At 44.8% G+C, this 16,546-nt stretch overlaps 2 protein-coding genes across 5 annotated transcripts in view; both read right to left on the reverse strand.

Moving 5' to 3' along the window:
• Positions 1–1,827: 1,827 nt before the first annotated feature.
• On the reverse strand, positions 1,828–12,814 carry SLC22A2 (solute carrier family 22 member 2). Its single transcript, XM_041469935.1, has 11 exons — positions 11,761–12,814; positions 9,563–9,666; positions 8,439–8,593; positions 6,160–6,328; positions 5,009–5,123; positions 4,798–4,904; positions 4,467–4,681; positions 4,078–4,186; positions 3,593–3,705; positions 2,443–2,542; positions 1,828–1,955 (listed from the first exon to the last, which is right to left on the reverse strand). The coding sequence occupies exons 1-11, from the start codon at positions 12,169–12,171 to the stop codon at positions 1,889–1,891; spliced, it is 1,665 nt and encodes a 554-aa protein (XP_041325869.1). The 5' UTR covers positions 12,172–12,814; the 3' UTR covers positions 1,828–1,888.
• A 1,982-nt stretch (positions 12,815–14,796) lies between these two features.
• IGF2R (insulin like growth factor 2 receptor) overlaps positions 14,797–16,546 on the reverse strand; it is a 57,263-nt gene continuing 55,513 nt past the window's right edge. For all 4 annotated transcript variants that reach the window (XM_041469748.1, XM_041469750.1, XM_041469749.1 and 1 more), the window contains one exon: positions 14,797–16,472. In XM_041469748.1, the coding sequence (XP_041325682.1) occupies positions 16,071–16,472 (402 nt within the window). In that variant the 3' untranslated portion in view covers positions 14,797–16,070. The remainder of the gene's footprint in view (positions 16,473–16,546) is intronic.

The raw sequence follows: 16,546 nt of genomic DNA on the forward strand, positions 1-16,546 counted from the left end.
CCCAAGCTCCAGGGACAGCCCTGGCACTGGTTTTGCTCCAGCAGCCCCAGGAGCAGACAGGCTCCAGCTGCTCTTCAGGGGAAGGGAAGCTGTCAAACTGTGTTACCTGAGGCAGGGTGTGGGCTCCACCCCTGGCCTGGGGGTGACACACTCCTTCACCCCCAGGACACAGTGCTGCTCCCCATTTTGAGAGCTGCCATGTGCAGCTGGACCAGCTTTTACGTCCCTCTGATTTCCCAGCTCCAGGAAGCAAGCCATCAATGAGCAAAGGTCACCAGTAAAGGAATTAATGAAGGACATTTGCCCCTGTGTTTTTCAAGCTGCCACCAGAAGCAGGTGCCACTATCACACGTAGATGACAGTGAAGCAAAGGCGTGTCAGAGCCACCTCTGTAGCTCCTGCTGTGGCAGTAGCAGTGCTTGTGGGAATAAGTACCAGTGTGATGGGTAAAGGTCTTGGGACTCAGCTTTTGTAGTTATTTATTTATTCATCTCAGTCTTTGCTTTGCTTGACTTGTTGCTACCGCCCCCATTTTCTACTGAAGAGCTTTCAACAGGTTTTATATCAAAGAACTCTAAGTCAGAAGTTCTGACAGATTTCTTTTAGTGCAGAGAAGAGACATGTCTGCAACCAGAGCAGGACATCAGCTCTACCAGACACATAATTACACCCCCACTGTTCCTCTTGCCCTCTCAGGACAAGCTTTTTCCCCTCTGATCCTGAAGCAAATACTAGTTTTGCAACTGCCCAGGCCAAAGTCATGTCATTCCTGATCTGTCCCTACTCTTCTCAGGCAACCTTGCCATGTCCCTGCCTCACTGGACAACACACTTCCCTGCCTTGGGGGCCCTCACAGCAGTACTGAACATTAACTGAGGTTCAGGTCAGCTGAAAGCAGGTGCAAGGTCACCGGGATGCAATCCTGGGGGAATTTCACCCTGCCTGCTAGAGTCCAGCAGTGTCTTGCTCAACCAGGAATTCTCTCCCTGCAGCTGATTATCAGTGGGCAGAGGTGTCTTGTACCTTGCTCACAGTATCCTTATGGAAAACCAGTGTTTTCCAGCAGATAGGGACCAGCAACACAAATAGGGAAGGGGAGCCACAGGACCATTGTCCCTGTTTTGCCCTGCAACCACAGGTCTGTTACAGTCGCTCAACAGGATGGACTAGGACATTTCTGAAGGTGCTGGATATTTCCTGGAAGACCCAGTGCTGTTCCTGATTCTCCTTGATGCACAGGACCCTTGGTCAGGGTCCTGCAAGTTCCCAAGCCTGATCCCAGCTCACTCCAAAGGCCCTGTAGGGCACATATATAATGCTATTACCTTATGAAGGATTAAGAGTGTTTCTCCTATGCACTCTTTTCCACGCTCTGCAGTTGCCACATGCCCATCCTTGTAAGTATACATCCTTGTGAGTAGCCAGTAAAATAGGAGAAAATAAAATAATTTTTTTAAAAACTGTGCAAGTTGTCACACAATTGAACCAGGTTTGTAGTTACCTTGATTCTACAGTGGAGATAAATACCATATTGTGCTGCCTCTTCTTAAGAGAAACCAACAAAGTGAGACTTTATGGAGACTTTCAAAGTTTTGTTGGTATGGATCCCACCATACTCAAGTTAAGACCTCTTGAAGTCCATGTTGAAGTCCACGCAGCTGGTACAAAAATTTGCCAGCCCTAAAATATGTTTCTCTTAATGTACAGAGGGGGAAGCAGCTATGCAGCAATTGGGACAATCCCATCAGAAAACCCTAAACACTGTAAATAAAGAATATGCATAGAAATTGAAATGAGAGAGGCAAGACTTTTGAGAGGGTATTTATTCTAAGTGGCATTTCTGTGCTACTGCCCTAAAGCAGACTGCCCAGCAAGAGTTACCCCTTCTTCAGCTGTGTGCTACTTCTGATCCTTGCACACGGAGATAGATTTTTTTGGCCGTTGGAGCACTTTGCCTGCAAGAGTAATAAGACATGAACATCAGCCAGGAATGAAGTTATCCAGGGAGCATCTAACTTCAAATTCTTTACCTGCTCTGCCTTGGCCCCAGTAAAATGACCATATATATTCCCTCAGGTTTGCTCTGGCTCCTCAGCAGATACTGGTGCTTCGTGCACCACGTGTGAAGCTGCTACCAAGGCTGCCCTTTTTCTCTTCAATTGTTAAGGCATTTTTTAAACACAAATACCATTTATAATGGTGTTGCTGCACTTTGGAGAGACTAATGCAGCTATTCATGGCCAGTAAAGGCCTAGGCTACTTGTTCTCAAGATTTTACATGGGGTAAAAGAAGTCTGGAATCTGTCCAGTGAGAGTCTGGAAATTACCCAGCAGCTTCTTGGAAACAAACAAGGCTGCCAAGTAACCCCTGGGATTCCCTCCAGACAGGGATTTTGCCGAATTTCAAGTGAAAACTGCTACAAGTTCATTATCATGACTCACCTGTGAAAGTTTTCAACATCCTCCACAGTCTCAGGCAAAACTCTTCCTTTAGTTTCAGGCAGAAGCAGCACCAATCCACCCGAAATCAAACCAAGCACAGCTTCAAAACAGAGGCACAAGGAGCTTGTAAACATTTGCTTGTAAACAGCCACTTGCTACTGCCAGAATGAATGCACTTGTCAATGGCATTTTATTTTTTCCTTTGTATAAGGTGTGCACCTCAAGTCTCATATGCAAAACTATCATGCTGGTGCAAAAATGGAGGATGTGGCTGCTCTGCGGAAACAGCACCAAGCCAAGTCCTCTTGTGAGTTATGCATAAACTAGGACACCTCAAACTGGACAGATCCTTCCTTCATAGAGGAAAGAACTCTTTTTAGTGCTAGAGCATGACAGGAAACACATTCCATCTTTATGCTAGTCACATAAGATTAGAAAATGTATGCACAATGTATTATCTTCTAAGCAACACAATCAAATTCTCCCCTGATAATTTCTTTTAGCCAGTTTGTACGTGTTTGGCATGTATTTTAAATCTACTAAGCACCCTTCTAGATGTCCTGTCTGTCAAAATCTGCATATTGCCATTCAAGGTATTATTCTATAAATAAGGTGCTGACCTAAAGATTCATAAAAGTTTTGCAGGCCCTAACCTGAGAGTTCAGGTCACTAGTCTGTAAAACTCATCTTGCAGTTATTTACCAGCTACTTTCCAAATAGCTGGAGAGGAGCCAGTAAACAAAGTGTCAGAAAAGCTGAAGCATAACAGCCATACTTGTACTCCATTACATAGGTAATTACACGAAATTCTAGGGTTTGACTGCTCAACAAAGACAGTATAACTCACAAAAGAGCAGTAAATCAGCTTTAAGTCCATCAAATATTAAGCTCATAAAAATTTTTGAGTTGTTTGCTATCTGTCAAACACGTATTCGACTAAAACTTCCTTTAAAATGCAAGGAGGGGCAAGGGAGAGATGAGTGCATAAACAAGTTCCAGCTTGTCATAAACTGAAGGCTAAGGTCTTGGAGGGAGCAGGGGGTTCTGCTGAACTTAAAGCAGCTGCATTGGTGGCTGTTCCCTCCCTTTGGAACTTGGGTCCCCCACTGCACCCTGGAGGGGGCCGGCAAGGAGGTAAGGTGGCACTTACTGAAGACAATGAGTGGCAGATCGTGCCAGATCTCCACCAGCCTGTAGACAACGAATGGGGCGATGACTCCACCAATATCACACAAAGAGGAACAAACCATCACCCCGAGATTCCTGGTTTGGCAGCAAAGGAATGAAGTTAGTATCAGAGTACTGCAGTTGAGAGGGGGTGGATCACAACTCTCACCCTCACACAGGACAGATCCAGGCACTCTGTGGAACTTCAGATCCCTCACCCACCCTGGTTCTCCCAGGTTTTCCCTTTATTTCAGTCATGTGAGATTCCCCTCGTCTAAAAGTACATTTCTTTTCTTTGTTAAGCTACCTTTTAAAATAATTTTAATTGTGCTTCACCTATTTTATGTTCAGTAGTACCTGTGTAGTTCTGACACATTTGAGGATAATTTAGCATAAAACATAACATACACATCAGCCTCAACTATTTGTTTCCATGCCAAATGCCAAACGGAGAGAGGATGCACCTACCTGATATACGTTGGATACAGTTCTGTGTTTACAAAGCAAACCATTTCAAAAGCCATTGTAATTCCCATTCTCCCAATGCAAGCAGTAATCACTTTTAACCAATGCATGTCTGCAGAGAAAATACATTCAACACATTTAAAAGCATCCCAGTGATTTAGCAGGTGTCAATTGATACGACAGTGTTATTCTGTGGGACCTCTGATCCCATGTCAGTTGATGTTTTTAAGGGATGTTTGTTTGTTTTTTTTTTTTGTTTCACCTAAGTGAGGGAACGGGAGCAGTGAGGACTGCATGAGCAGTGGCAAAGGGACCCTCACAAAGCAGCATGGAGGTCCCAGAGGACAGGGTGGGAAGCCCCCATTCAGGGGGGCTCCATTCAGGCGTCTTACCCTCTGGGAGGAGGGCTGTGGCAAGGCAGGCGGCCCCAGCCACCAGGTTTGACATGGCCCAGGGGTAGCGCCGCCCGACACGGTCAATAGTGACGATGATGATGAAGGCAGCTGGGAACTCAACGAGAGCAGAGTAAAGGAAATCCAGATACATGTTCTCAGCAGCCATTCCCATGTGCATGATGAGCCCCTGGTAGAGGATGGAGCTCGTGAACCTGGGCAGAGAAGAGCATCCTGGATTAGTTAGATAGTAAAAGAACAGACATCCCTGTCCTGATGGAGTTGTCAAATCCAGAGCTCCAAAACTGGCTGTCTAGTGTTATATTCTTACCAGTTGTACATCAAAATGAGCGTGTTTTTTCTTATTTGTGGTGTCCTGAAAAGGTCCATCAGTGAGGGTTTCTGCTTTCCACAATCTTCCTCTTCAAATTTAATATCCTATGGAAGAGCCAGTATATAGCACATTAAATTTCTCTGGGAGGAACTGATGCAAGGTACTGTCATGATGCTTACTTACATGTACAAGTAAACCCTGAGCTCACCTTAAAATGGGAAGGCATCTTTTTCTGATTTTTTTTAGCCATATTGCTGACAATTTTCATAGCTTTGTCATTTTTTCCTTGAGATATCAGCCACCTGGGAGACTCTGGGAGGCACCTACAATGTGAGTAGATGCCATTAATCAACAAAACATAAAGCCTACCTATTCTCCCATGAGTGGAGACTTTGGAGAGATTAAATAGAGGTAGATGGATTTTTTTTTTTTTTTTGATTTTGTGTGCTACTTCTCACTCCCCCAGTGAAGGAAAATAGTATATCCCATGGCTGAGATTGGAAGAGGAACAGTTGGGGGAGTGGCTTTAGTCAAAGAGGAGTTTACTAAAGATAAATCAGGGAGGAGCTTTGAGTGAGAGTAGTGCCCTCATCGTACCCAGCCCATTCACCACAAACCAGCTCCTCTTAGGGAGCCATTTTCACTTCTGCCAATACAGGTTAAGAAGTACTAATTAAGTTAGAACTGGCTTAGCAATTCAAAAATATGGAAGAAGGAAGGCAACAAATTTTTTTCTACTATTCCTAATCTCTTGACCCACCCAGACAATTTCTCAAATCCAAAGCACTCAAACCAAAAAATATTGATTAAAAAGAGAGGAGAGAAATGAAAATGAAGGAGTACCCAAGTGCTTTCTTTTTTTTCAGTTGGACCACAAAACCTGCAACTTCTCTGCCTTAAAAGAACACGCCAAGAGCCTCTTACAGTTATGTTAGCATTACACAATCTGTCAAAAACCAAATTTTCAGTGTAAGACCAACTAAGTTATGCAAAGGCACCTATTTTCACTTATGAATTGCTTAAAGAAAATAGTAAATTATACTAATTGTACAATTGTAATACTAAAGTGTAGTAAGAAAATAGTAAAATTGTACTAATCCAATTTTCCCCCAGTGTTTTTCCAAGTGGTCTGGTTTTTAAACACAAGGTCAGGTAAGGTGCATAGGCTAGGATTCAACAAGATCTCAGTTGCTGAGGGGTCCTATTTCCCTCTCCTTTTTGCTGGGAACCCCCTCTTTGCACCAAGAGGTGTGCGCGCCACAAAGGAGCGCCCAGTCTCTCCCAGTGCCAAGCCCTGGGAAGCAGGAGAAGCCGGGTTTTTTTGGGTGGCGGGCAGAGGCACAGCAAAAGGGCACTTACCAGTAGTAGAGCAGGAGGAAGCAGGTGGGCAGGGTGACAGTGAGCTGCAGCCAGCGCCAGTGGGGGAGGGCGTAAGCGATGCCATCGAAGACCAGGAGGCCGACGGAGAAAGCCGCCTGGTAGAGGATGCCCACCATGCGCCGGTACTGCGGGCCGACCACTTCCGTCACTGCGGGCGTGCACGGGGACAGTGAGCCACGGGGCTGCCCCTCGCAGCAGAAACCAGCTGCGGGGGATGCTAGAGGACCAATGCTATGGTGACACTTGGGAGAAACCTTGGTATCACAGGCTTCCTGGCAAAATGCCTCCAGACAAAACCCCCTAGTTTGCTTTTCTGGCACCCAAACTCCAGCAGAGAAAACACTGCTGCTGGCCGTGCACTGGCCTAAGACATCCAGGAACGTCCTCTGCTGCGGAAATCTCAGAGTAAATCAAGGATTTGTCAAAGTGCACCGATGAATTTTGTTGTGAAATATAACGCTAACACATGAAATGTCTCCAACCCAACAACAAAGCTGAATATTTTGGCTCCTAAGGCTTTCAGCCTGCATCTCACCCCAAGTAATAAGGAAAACCTGTATCACTGGATGGCACAGAGCTCCCAGACCAGGGTGGGATCACTATTCATCTGCACTTCACAACTCCACAGCACAGCACAGACCCACACATCTCTGTCTCTCTGTATCTTGCTGATACAGAGTTAAAAGTAGCTATTCCAGCAGGCAGGGCAAGCACACTCAACATTTTGCATCCAGATGTGTGACTTCAAGAAAGCAAACTCATTAGAAAAAGGACAGTAAGGAACTAATTAGCAGCCAAATGAGCTGCTGAGTTTTGGAGCCACAGATATGCTAATGGTGCTCAGCCTAAGGATGCACAAAGACATCTCCTCAGGCTCAGCAGCACTGAGCCAGAAGCAGCTGAAGGGTGGGCAAGAGCCCCAGCAGAGTGGGATAACAAGGTTGTTCTGTCCTTGCATCCTTCCCTGGACATTCAGTATTGGCCACCCTTAGGGAGAAACAAATTTAAGGGAGCTTTGGGGCTGGGTTCAGGATCATTTGCATGAGAGAGTTTCAAGAGGTTCCAGGAGTAACAAGATGTAACAGAGAGAAAACATCAGGATAGGGCAAATCATTGTCCTGAAAAGGGCTTGTTGTTCCAAAATAGCTTAAAGTTCCCCGGAAGAGAGGATAGAGATTTCATTTGTGCCAGGAAGATATTTAGGAGGCCAAGCAAGCATCCAGAAATGCACAGGAAGGAATAATCATGTCTTTGCAGAAGACAGTCTAGACAGTGGGATAGGTGCTTTTATTTCTATCAGACATCTGGATAACTGAATTAGCAAGATGCCCACACTGACAGATTTCATGCAAGTTTAGGACACTGACTTTTACATTTTTACCACTATCACAATGAATTGCATATCTCTCAGAGGTATTTGGTAGAACCACCTGCCACCCTAACCCAGTTAATGTTCTATAGGTCAGCTTTTAAAATTGTTAATCTGCTTCAGTGACTGCTTGCAGTTGGGTATTTTGGACAAGACACTCAACTCCACTCCAGAAAAATCAGAGAAATCCCAGGCAGCTCTTCCCTGAAGCAGAAAGAGGTCCTGAGATGGTCCCAGATCCAGCCTGGCCGCCCAGCTGTGCCTCACCAGCAAACACAGCTGGAGCAGGGCACTGGGAGAGAGAGGCACCCACACAGGCTGGCTCCTCCATGGCTTGGCCTCCACTCAGCCCAGTGGATACACACAGGTACACAAACACCTAATCTTTTTACCAGCAAGTACGTGCTGTTCTTCAGTTATTTTTATGTTCTGAAGCCTCTGTTTCCCTCTTTGTGTCATAAAAATGTCTCAAGTTTTCCCCACCCTCTGTCTGCTTCTTTAATGGCCTCCTCTGTCCCCATCCTGTCTGTGCCCAGCCAGAGGGGCTGTGTCTGCCTGGTCACCTTCCCTAGCCAGAGCCTGATGGAAGGAAGAGGAGCCAGGGGCCCAGACAGACCTGCAAAGGTGAGCTGTACCACAGGGGAAAGCCTGTCTTGAGGTAAGAGCTCTAATAGACCACCACTTGCTTGAGCTTTGAAGGCTACTGTTGTTTCTCCCTAATGACAGTGCTTGAAAACATCCTGGGAAGTCAAAGAGGGAGAAAACTCCTTAATAAAACACCATGGGAGGCATTTTTTAAATGGCCTAATTTTCAGGTTTTTTGGAATTGAGTTTTTTTCCTTCATCACCTGCTGCTAGTCTTGCTCCTGGGAGAAGGTCCTGAACTCACCCAGGATGTAGCCTGCAGTCCAGCAGCCCTTGCTGACCAGCCCTTGCAAGAACCGGATGATGACTATCCACAGGTAGCTGGGCACGAAGACCAGAAGGATTCCACACACAACATTTGCAACAATTGTTGTTAAAAGGCAAAATTTACGGCCAAACCTGGATTGGAAAATGATAGGCATGAAGTGCACCACTAGTCATGGAAGCATTTTAAACTAGTAAGAGCTTTGTTTATCTTCAGGGGGGGAAAAAACCTCCAATTTTGCTATGCGATATAGAGACAGGCTTTTTTCTTTGCCCATTATTCACTTGTCTGCTTTGCTATGCCATGAAAAGCTACTGTGCCAGTTGCTCAGTAATTCCACAAAAACTTTCAGAGAAAAAAAGAATGTTAACATATATTGCATTGGAACTGAAAAATAAGTATAGGTTAATATTATGATTCTCATAGCTCCACATGCACCAGATTTATAAGGGATTTATTCACCATGACCTTAACCTTTAAAACAACAGTAATGTATGGATCTGCTTGTGAGTGGGCTGCATTTCTCAGCTGGAACAACTCAGAGCCTGCTGTACTAACATTCCTAGGCAGAAGGGGAGCACGGGGGAAAATACTGGCATCTGTTTGTCTTTAACCCCAGGTGCCTGAGCCAGGGACTCTGCTGGCTCTGAACAGGGAGCTAGAGGGATTATCTGCTTTCTCAGTGGCTGCTGCTGTACACATCTGGCAGACTCTGACAACTATTTCTAAGCTTCTCCAAAAGAAGCAAAATGTTTCCGAGCTGCAGCCACACAGAGTGTGACGGATTGAGTGGGAGATCCAAACCACACATTTCCTGGCTTTGGTTAACATCTGAGGACTCTGATATGGCACAGTAGGAAGTTTGGGGTGACAATTCTAAAATAGTCCTCATGGGCTCTGCAGGGCTCGCTGAGCAGATCTGTGCTAACCACCAGGCACAACCTGAAAGGCAGGATACTGGCTCATGCTGCGACTGAAGGTCCAGGGGATGACCTTATTTTCAGAAGAGCAGAGATGATATCAGTTGCACAACCTTTATCTAAGTTTGGCTGCTGAACATTGATAAGGGAGGTCAGAGGGTTTTGCTGTCAGCCCACACATACCTGTCTGCAATGTAACCAATGTTTAAGGAGCCAATAAAAAACCCAGCGTTCACGGAAGACTGAAAGAGATCCAACTTCCAGGAGTCCTCACACACCAGGTCAAACTAAAGGAGCAACCACAGTCAGAGACAAAAGAGTGAAATGAGGAGCTGGCTCACATCCACAACTCTCCTTTAGTTAAAGATTTAAACTTGTTTCTCGGTCAATGCCTGTTTTGTCAGCACACAGAAATCCTACTAACTTAACTAATTGTCCAACATTAAAGAGTGGAAAAAGCCCTTCAGCAGTTTACTGGCATCTCCCATTCATGTCTCATCTCTCTTTTATGGAAAGAGCATAAGTGAGTTATAATCTGTCAAAACTGGCACCTGTATTGGAAAAACTGGAACCTCTATTGGCCCTCAGTGATCAAACCAGCATGGATCTGACAATCACCCTGAGTTTTTCAAACAGCTTTTTTTTGTGGCTAATGATGAACATTTCTAAGCAGTTCTTGCTGCCTCATACCCTGGCATGGCAGAGTAGCCTCCACAGACCATTCAGGACTAAGAGTGATGCCTTTACTAGAAGCATCTTCGACACCTTCAGGAGCCTGCCTTGTCCCAGGTCCCATGGAGCACTGGCTTTCTGGAGGGTGGAAGTATCTGCATCTGCCCTGAGGCTACAGCATTTTCTCTCTGCTCTGTTCTTTAGCTCAACTACATTGTTGTATGTGTCTGGAGAGCAGACATTTTTTTACCCAGGGCCAAGCTTTATACCACGTATATTTGCCTCTAGTCATGTCCTGGTAGAAATATATAAAAGCTACTAGAGAAAAGGTTATTGCCAAAACTTCTCCTAATATGACTGAGAATCCCTTCCCTTCCTCCTGGTTACTGGGTTTAATTGAATCTATGCATCCATAATTAACAAAAAGCCAAATATTTTTTCTGATGCTCTTATGGGACTTCCCATGAGGACCTTCTTCCACATGCAAATTTTTCCTTTGAAATAACATGATTTACACTGCACTATCCTTTCCTTTTCTTAGCTATCAGAGCAGGGGACAACATTAGAGCCTGAGAAGTTTCACAGAAACAGTCACAACCAAGAACTCATTGACAAAATGCCGAGTTGTGTGACACATCTGCTTACCCCATGAAGGCAGCAGCCCGTGGGCCTTGCACCCCCTTCAGCAGGAGAGGGAAGACAGCTGATGTGAGAGCATGACTGCATAAGCCCATACAGACTGCAAGTGCTCAGCTTCCCACAACCTCAGGAGATGATGGTGGGGGCATCTGACCATGGGATGTGCTGGAGCGTTGTCCAGTGAGATGTGCCTGCTGAGCTCACCCTGCATTTGAGGTGCTTCCCTTCCTCCTTTTCATATCTCACAGCCCATAACTTGCTGAAAGAGGTACAATTAGAGTGCACCCCCTTATATCCAGGACATATCTCTTAGAAAACTATGAATGCTGAAGTCGCTAGAGCACAGATTTTAATTGCTCCTGTGTTAGACATATGGGGGAAAGAATCCTGACCACCTCTAAACACTTGGTAGAACTTTCTATGATGACATCAAGCTTGTCATCCCAGGTACTGGTTTATTCTTAAAGCACCTGAACTGCTAAAGTACAGCAAGTAGCTTAAGTACTACTTTCAGTTTATTCACACTCCTTCTGAGAACACAGTTTCTACTGTTTCTTCCTGTCTTAAGCTGTTTAATTGTGGGAGGCAAGACCTTTCCCCACACTGACTGCAATTCATTTTTATTTAAAATCAACTTTATTCATTAAAAAAAAAAAGAAAGAAATAAAGAAAGAAAAAAAAGAAGGGGGTGGGGGAAAGAAATCAAGACCATTGCATTGGCCCGTTTTGTTTGCAGCACTGCTAGCTGCACTGTTTACACACCTTCACCAATTGGACCTCTCATGTGACAGGAATGCCATTGAGAACTGGACTTTATCTATTTATTTGCTGAAATATGCTTTCCTCCCCAGCTGGAGATATAAGCCTCCTGAGCAGTCAAGGCAACACTTCACAGCAAGGACAGAGGGAAGATGACTTGTAAACCCCCAAGCGCAAGGTCACAGTAAGAGACAATCCCTTCTCCAGGTAAGCAGGGGATATCTTAACACAGCCTAGGCTCCACCAACCCCCTCCCCCACCCCTCACCTTGTCTGTAACAGAGGGGACAGGGCAAAGGGGGCTGTTTTTACCTCTGTCACGATAGAGCTCCCTGGGGAGTCGTAGACCCAGCCATCCCGGCAGGGACCGAGGGGGACGGTGCTCCCACTGCCCCCCAGGCTGCCCAGGGGGTCAGTGCAGCTGATGCCTGTTGTGTTCCAGTCCACCTCGTACCTCCTGCAGCGGCTGCTGAAGCTGGCCCCGTGGCCATCCCACTCGGGAACTGTGTGATTCAGCTGCTCCTCCAGGCTCCAGCCACAGCGCTGGCTCAGCTCAGCCACCCCGGGGCTGGAGCAGCGATGCTCGGGGGTGAAGCCGAAGAAGACGACCCCCACGTACACTGGGGTGAAGGAGGCAGATAACAAACATAGGACGAAAAAGGTTTGCTTCTGGAACCTGTCAAATTCTCCAACGTGCTCTAAAATGTCATCTAGGGTTGGCATTTTGGCACCCAAACCACCTCAAAAACCTCAACCAGATCCTCTCTGCAGCCCTGATATATTTAGTTGGCAGCAAAGCTACTTAAGTAACAAAGATATTTGACCAAAAGTCAAGACTAAGTCTATAAATTATTAAACTACATGTTGCAAGCTCTACTTTTTAGGTTTCATTTGAAATCAGACATTAATTCACCCAAGGTGAATTTGCCTTTAACCCCTCATCAGAGCACTTACACATTCCTGCTCTCTGGAAAAGCCCCTATGGGCCACAACCCTTTGGTTTTTATGGAGGGTTTTGGGGTTATTTTTTTTAGTTAGGCACGTCAGCTCCTCAAATAATAGGCATTTTAAAGCAGCAAACATAGATGGAAAATTCTACCAACATACAAGCAACACATGGGTTTAGTGCAGAATGGCTGGGCACCACATGTGAGCAGAGCTTCTTAGCCAGGATCTGTAAAAAACAGGTGGGTACACTCTGAAAAAGGAATGTCTGTACATTGAGCCATATGGCAGTAAAGGAACAGCTTTCCTGAAAACTTCTGTGCTGTGTCTCACCTCTCACCTTCCACATTCTTCCATTCCCAAGGAAAACCTCTTCCCACCTGTATCAGGGATTCACCTGAGCATATTTGCATCTTTTTGCAGTGATCCGAAAGAGAAAAAGCATTCATTACATTCATACATGCACCGGGAATAGCTGTGGGAAATAGCACTGGGAAAGCCACAATATACAGTATCTACGGCCAAAACAGCTTTTTTTTTTTTTGCCTTTTTTTTTTTTTAGCCACAGAAGACATCTAGGACTTTAGGCAGACTTCATTGCAGGCCCCTCAAATACATGCAGTTGTATTAAGCTCCAGTGGTACATTGTCCTGCCTACGGATAGATACCAGCTACTCCTATATCTCTTGCAGACAACAGCAACCTCCTTCCATCACAAAGAAAAGCTTCAGTGGAGGTAACATTTAAAAGACATTTTTAAAAAGTGAAAAATTGCCTGGAAAGCAATAGGCAACAAGGAAAAAATTAAAGACACAATACACTCCAAAAAAAAAAAACAGCTTAGAAGGCCATTCTGGCCCAGGTGTTGAAAGAGAACTTGGTCTCACTGCTCATCAACTACAGACCAAGAGTGGCCTGAGCAGCTGTGAAAGCTGCTTTGCAAACCAACACTTCAAAGATCATTCCCCACATCACGGAGATGTGCTTTCTCATCTCCTGCTTCATCCTCTTCTCCATCAGGAACATCTACACCAAGTTAACAAGGACTCCTCTCCTGGCCAACTCACAGCTGTGTCACCCTCAGCCAAGTACAGCACCACCACCCCACACCAGACCTTTGCCTCCCCGGCTGCAGGAGTTCCATGGGGAGCTGGAGAGGGGAACAGGGACACAAATGTGCACAGCAGTCACCACGCTCAGAGCCAGCCCCTGCAACCTTCCTCAGCAGCGGGATGTGTGCAGTCAGCTGGAGAGAGGGAACTGAAGTCAAAGACTGCCTGGGAAGTGGGTGAAGCTAAGGCATTAGGCTGCATCTTAAAAACACACCCAAAACTCCCTCACATCACCTCTTTTCCAACAGTTTTATTTAAACAGTTGGTACTGGAGTGCAAAAGTTTACCTTGAACTACAAAAGTATGATCCAGACTGGGCCAGTTTTCCTTATTTCCCACCATCCTCTCTGCAGCCAGCCCAGAGGGGGCTGTGTGGCCTCTGCCAGGCAGGTGGGTTTCTTAGGGACACTTCCCAAGGAGTCGTGCTGCCAGCTGGCAAGGCTTCTGCTCCTGGCCCAGCCATCTCATAACCCTTCCTTCCCTCCATACAGTTAAGTAGAGTATTCTTCTGGGGAAAATAGTGAAGCTGGTTATGCATCCAGCTCTCTATGAGGTGTGATTCAGCCAGGCTACCTACAAAACAGAGTATTCTTCTGGGGAAAATAGTCTGGTGAAGCTGGTTATGCATCCAGCTCTCTATGAGGTATGATTCAGCGAGGCTACCTACAAAAGCCTGGGTAAAAAGTGGGCAATAGTTCCAAGACCAGGCACTGAAGTCACTCACTGCTGTCAGATGCAAATTATAACATTGTTTTTGCTCAGATAAGCACCCCCAGACAGAGTAGCTCTGTTCTACCTAAGCCTTGCTAGGCACAGCCCAAACAAAGAGACCATGTGATTTTACACAGGAGAAATAATTTCATGCAGTTGGTTCATGGAGCAAACAACTCCAAAATGCCAGCCTTGATGACCTGGGCAAGGAAAGCAGAACTTTCTGACATGCATTGATAGAATGGTTGTAATGATAAAAGACAGCATTAAAAATACACCATCAAACCTCCCACTTCTCCAAGCTCTCCTAATTATAAATATGAAAAATGCTGATTTAAGTTTGAAAAGATGCAGCTTAAGCCAAACTGACTTACCAGCTCCACTGGTAACAATAGAAAACAAACACCCAAGCCTGATTAAAAAACAAATACAACACCAGGGCCTACCTATATATTCTGATCTTTGTTATCAAACACTGGTTCTCATTTTGAGTGACATGATTGAGGTATCCATCACAGCAGGACAGGGCCTCACCAGGCTGGTGAGCAGCATACAGAACAGTGCAAGAAAGATTCCAGACTTGAGATGTGGGATTTGGAATACCCACTTCATATCTTTTATTGAAATTGCTGAATACTTTATATTACACTATTTTGATTCAAAATGGAGTTTTTATAAAAAGAAACCATTGTTGAAACTGAATAAGCCAGCCAAAAGGAACAACAAAAAGTTTCAAAAAATTCTGACCAATGCATATTCTTGTACAATGCTTTGAAACCCTAATATCGTCCATAATTTAATTAAGAAACACCTGGAGAGGAGCAAGACTGCTAGAGAAAAACTGACTTGCATTTATTACCAGCAACATTTCAAATCAATGGCCATGGCCAAGATCATAGCATACAGACTAGAAATTTGGCTATCAGAAAATATTGGCCCAAATTTATTTTCTTGAAATTAATACCAGAGAGAGGCATTATGCAGACTAGAGCTCCTCTTGTCCTTGGGTTTTTCTTGGTGATGACAAACTGGGTAGTGCAGACACAGGAACTCTGCCTCTACATCCTCGAAAAGTCTGGTTCTCTGTGCAGTTGGCCTAGTCCAGCCATAATCAAGGAAAAAAAAATTATCTTTGGGTGCTTGTCAGCTGCTTAGGCAAATACTGATGAAGTCAGTCATATGACTAGTACCAAAAAAAAAAAAATACCATGCGAAGAACAGCAACCATTTCAGGCTAAAGCTATACAGAATTGTACCTTTCAGTCCACACCTTTGAACCAATGATCTGTTTAAATTAGAATGGATATTCAAATTTACAGGATAAATTAGACCAGTTCCAAAATTTACATCAAATCATCCCAACACACAAAAGTTATACTTTTCCTTGTCTCACAATGGGTGAGCCCATAGAAGAATACCCTGCCGGCAGGAAGAACATGTTACTATTAAGCAAACCTGAGTAGTGAGGATCAATAAATACAAGGAGTTAAAACGATAGTAGTCTGATAACTTGAGTCTCAGAAGCCAGGGGCTTCACTGAACCTTAATCTTTTCCTTTCAAAGGTTTTTCTTTTTTAAGCAAGCATTTAACATCTATGCTGAGACTTAAAAAAAAGTGTCCTGGCTAGAGAGAGTCAACTAACTCAGCCAACTGGATGTCAGAAATCCAGTCATTACTGAACAGATCATTGTAAACAACCAAGAAATCTTTCTCTTCTTCCCTTTTCAATGGTTTCTTGTTAAAGGCAAAATTCAGAAAAATCTTTCAGGCTGAAGTCCTCGTATTTGGTTGGAAATGTTGTCCTGTTATATATAATCTCTCTACATATATTTGATTAGGCACAAGAAGGGTTATTAAATATTCAACAAGTCCTCATCACTATCATCATGAAACGATGCTGTATTTGTAGAGTTCTGTGCCTGATGCTGGCCTGGCCTTGCTATTGCTTTTGTTTCCTTTCCTCCGTTCAGTAAATAAGATTTGTTATCACTGCCAAAACTGTGTGGCTTCTTTTGTGGGTGCTTGCTCTTGTCTAGTCCTCTTCCTGTTTGAATCTTTACATCTGGAATGGTTAACACTTCATCCTCACTGTCCAGGTCATCCACATGGAGAGAGGTAAGGGCTTCAGATGTAACAGACTTGGTAGCAATGTGACCATTCTCCTGCCCGCCTTTTGCTGTTCTTGGATTTGGTGCTGCAACTTCCTCCATAAGCCATTCTGTCTCATTCTCATTAGCTTCTTCTTCACTGTTTATCTGCAAGAAAAGAAAAGAGGAGAATGCATCTGCCACTCCAGACCGACACACACACTGATCTCCCCAGTCGGGGA

The sequence above is a fragment of the Pyrgilauda ruficollis genome, unplaced genomic scaffold, assembly GCF_017590135.1.
Source record: "Pyrgilauda ruficollis isolate IOZ18807 unplaced genomic scaffold, ASM1759013v1 scaffold24, whole genome shotgun sequence".
Classification (NCBI taxonomy): domain Eukaryota; kingdom Metazoa; phylum Chordata; class Aves; order Passeriformes; family Passeridae; genus Pyrgilauda; species Pyrgilauda ruficollis.

Excerpts from the sequence above, each read along its gene's own strand:
- SLC22A2 (XM_041469935.1), bottom strand. The coding sequence starts at position 12,171 with ATGCCAACCCTAGATGACATTTTAGAGCACGTTGGAGAATTTGACAGG. Across the intron at positions 5,124-6,159 it reads TTCCTCCTGCTCTACTACTG|GTGCCTCCCAGAGTCTCCCA; the intron begins GTAAGTGCCCTT and ends CTCACATTGTAG. Across the intron at positions 1,956-2,442 it reads GATGTTGAAAACTTTCACAG|GCAAAGTGCTCCAACGGCCA; the intron begins GTGAGTCATGAT and ends TTACTCTTGCAG.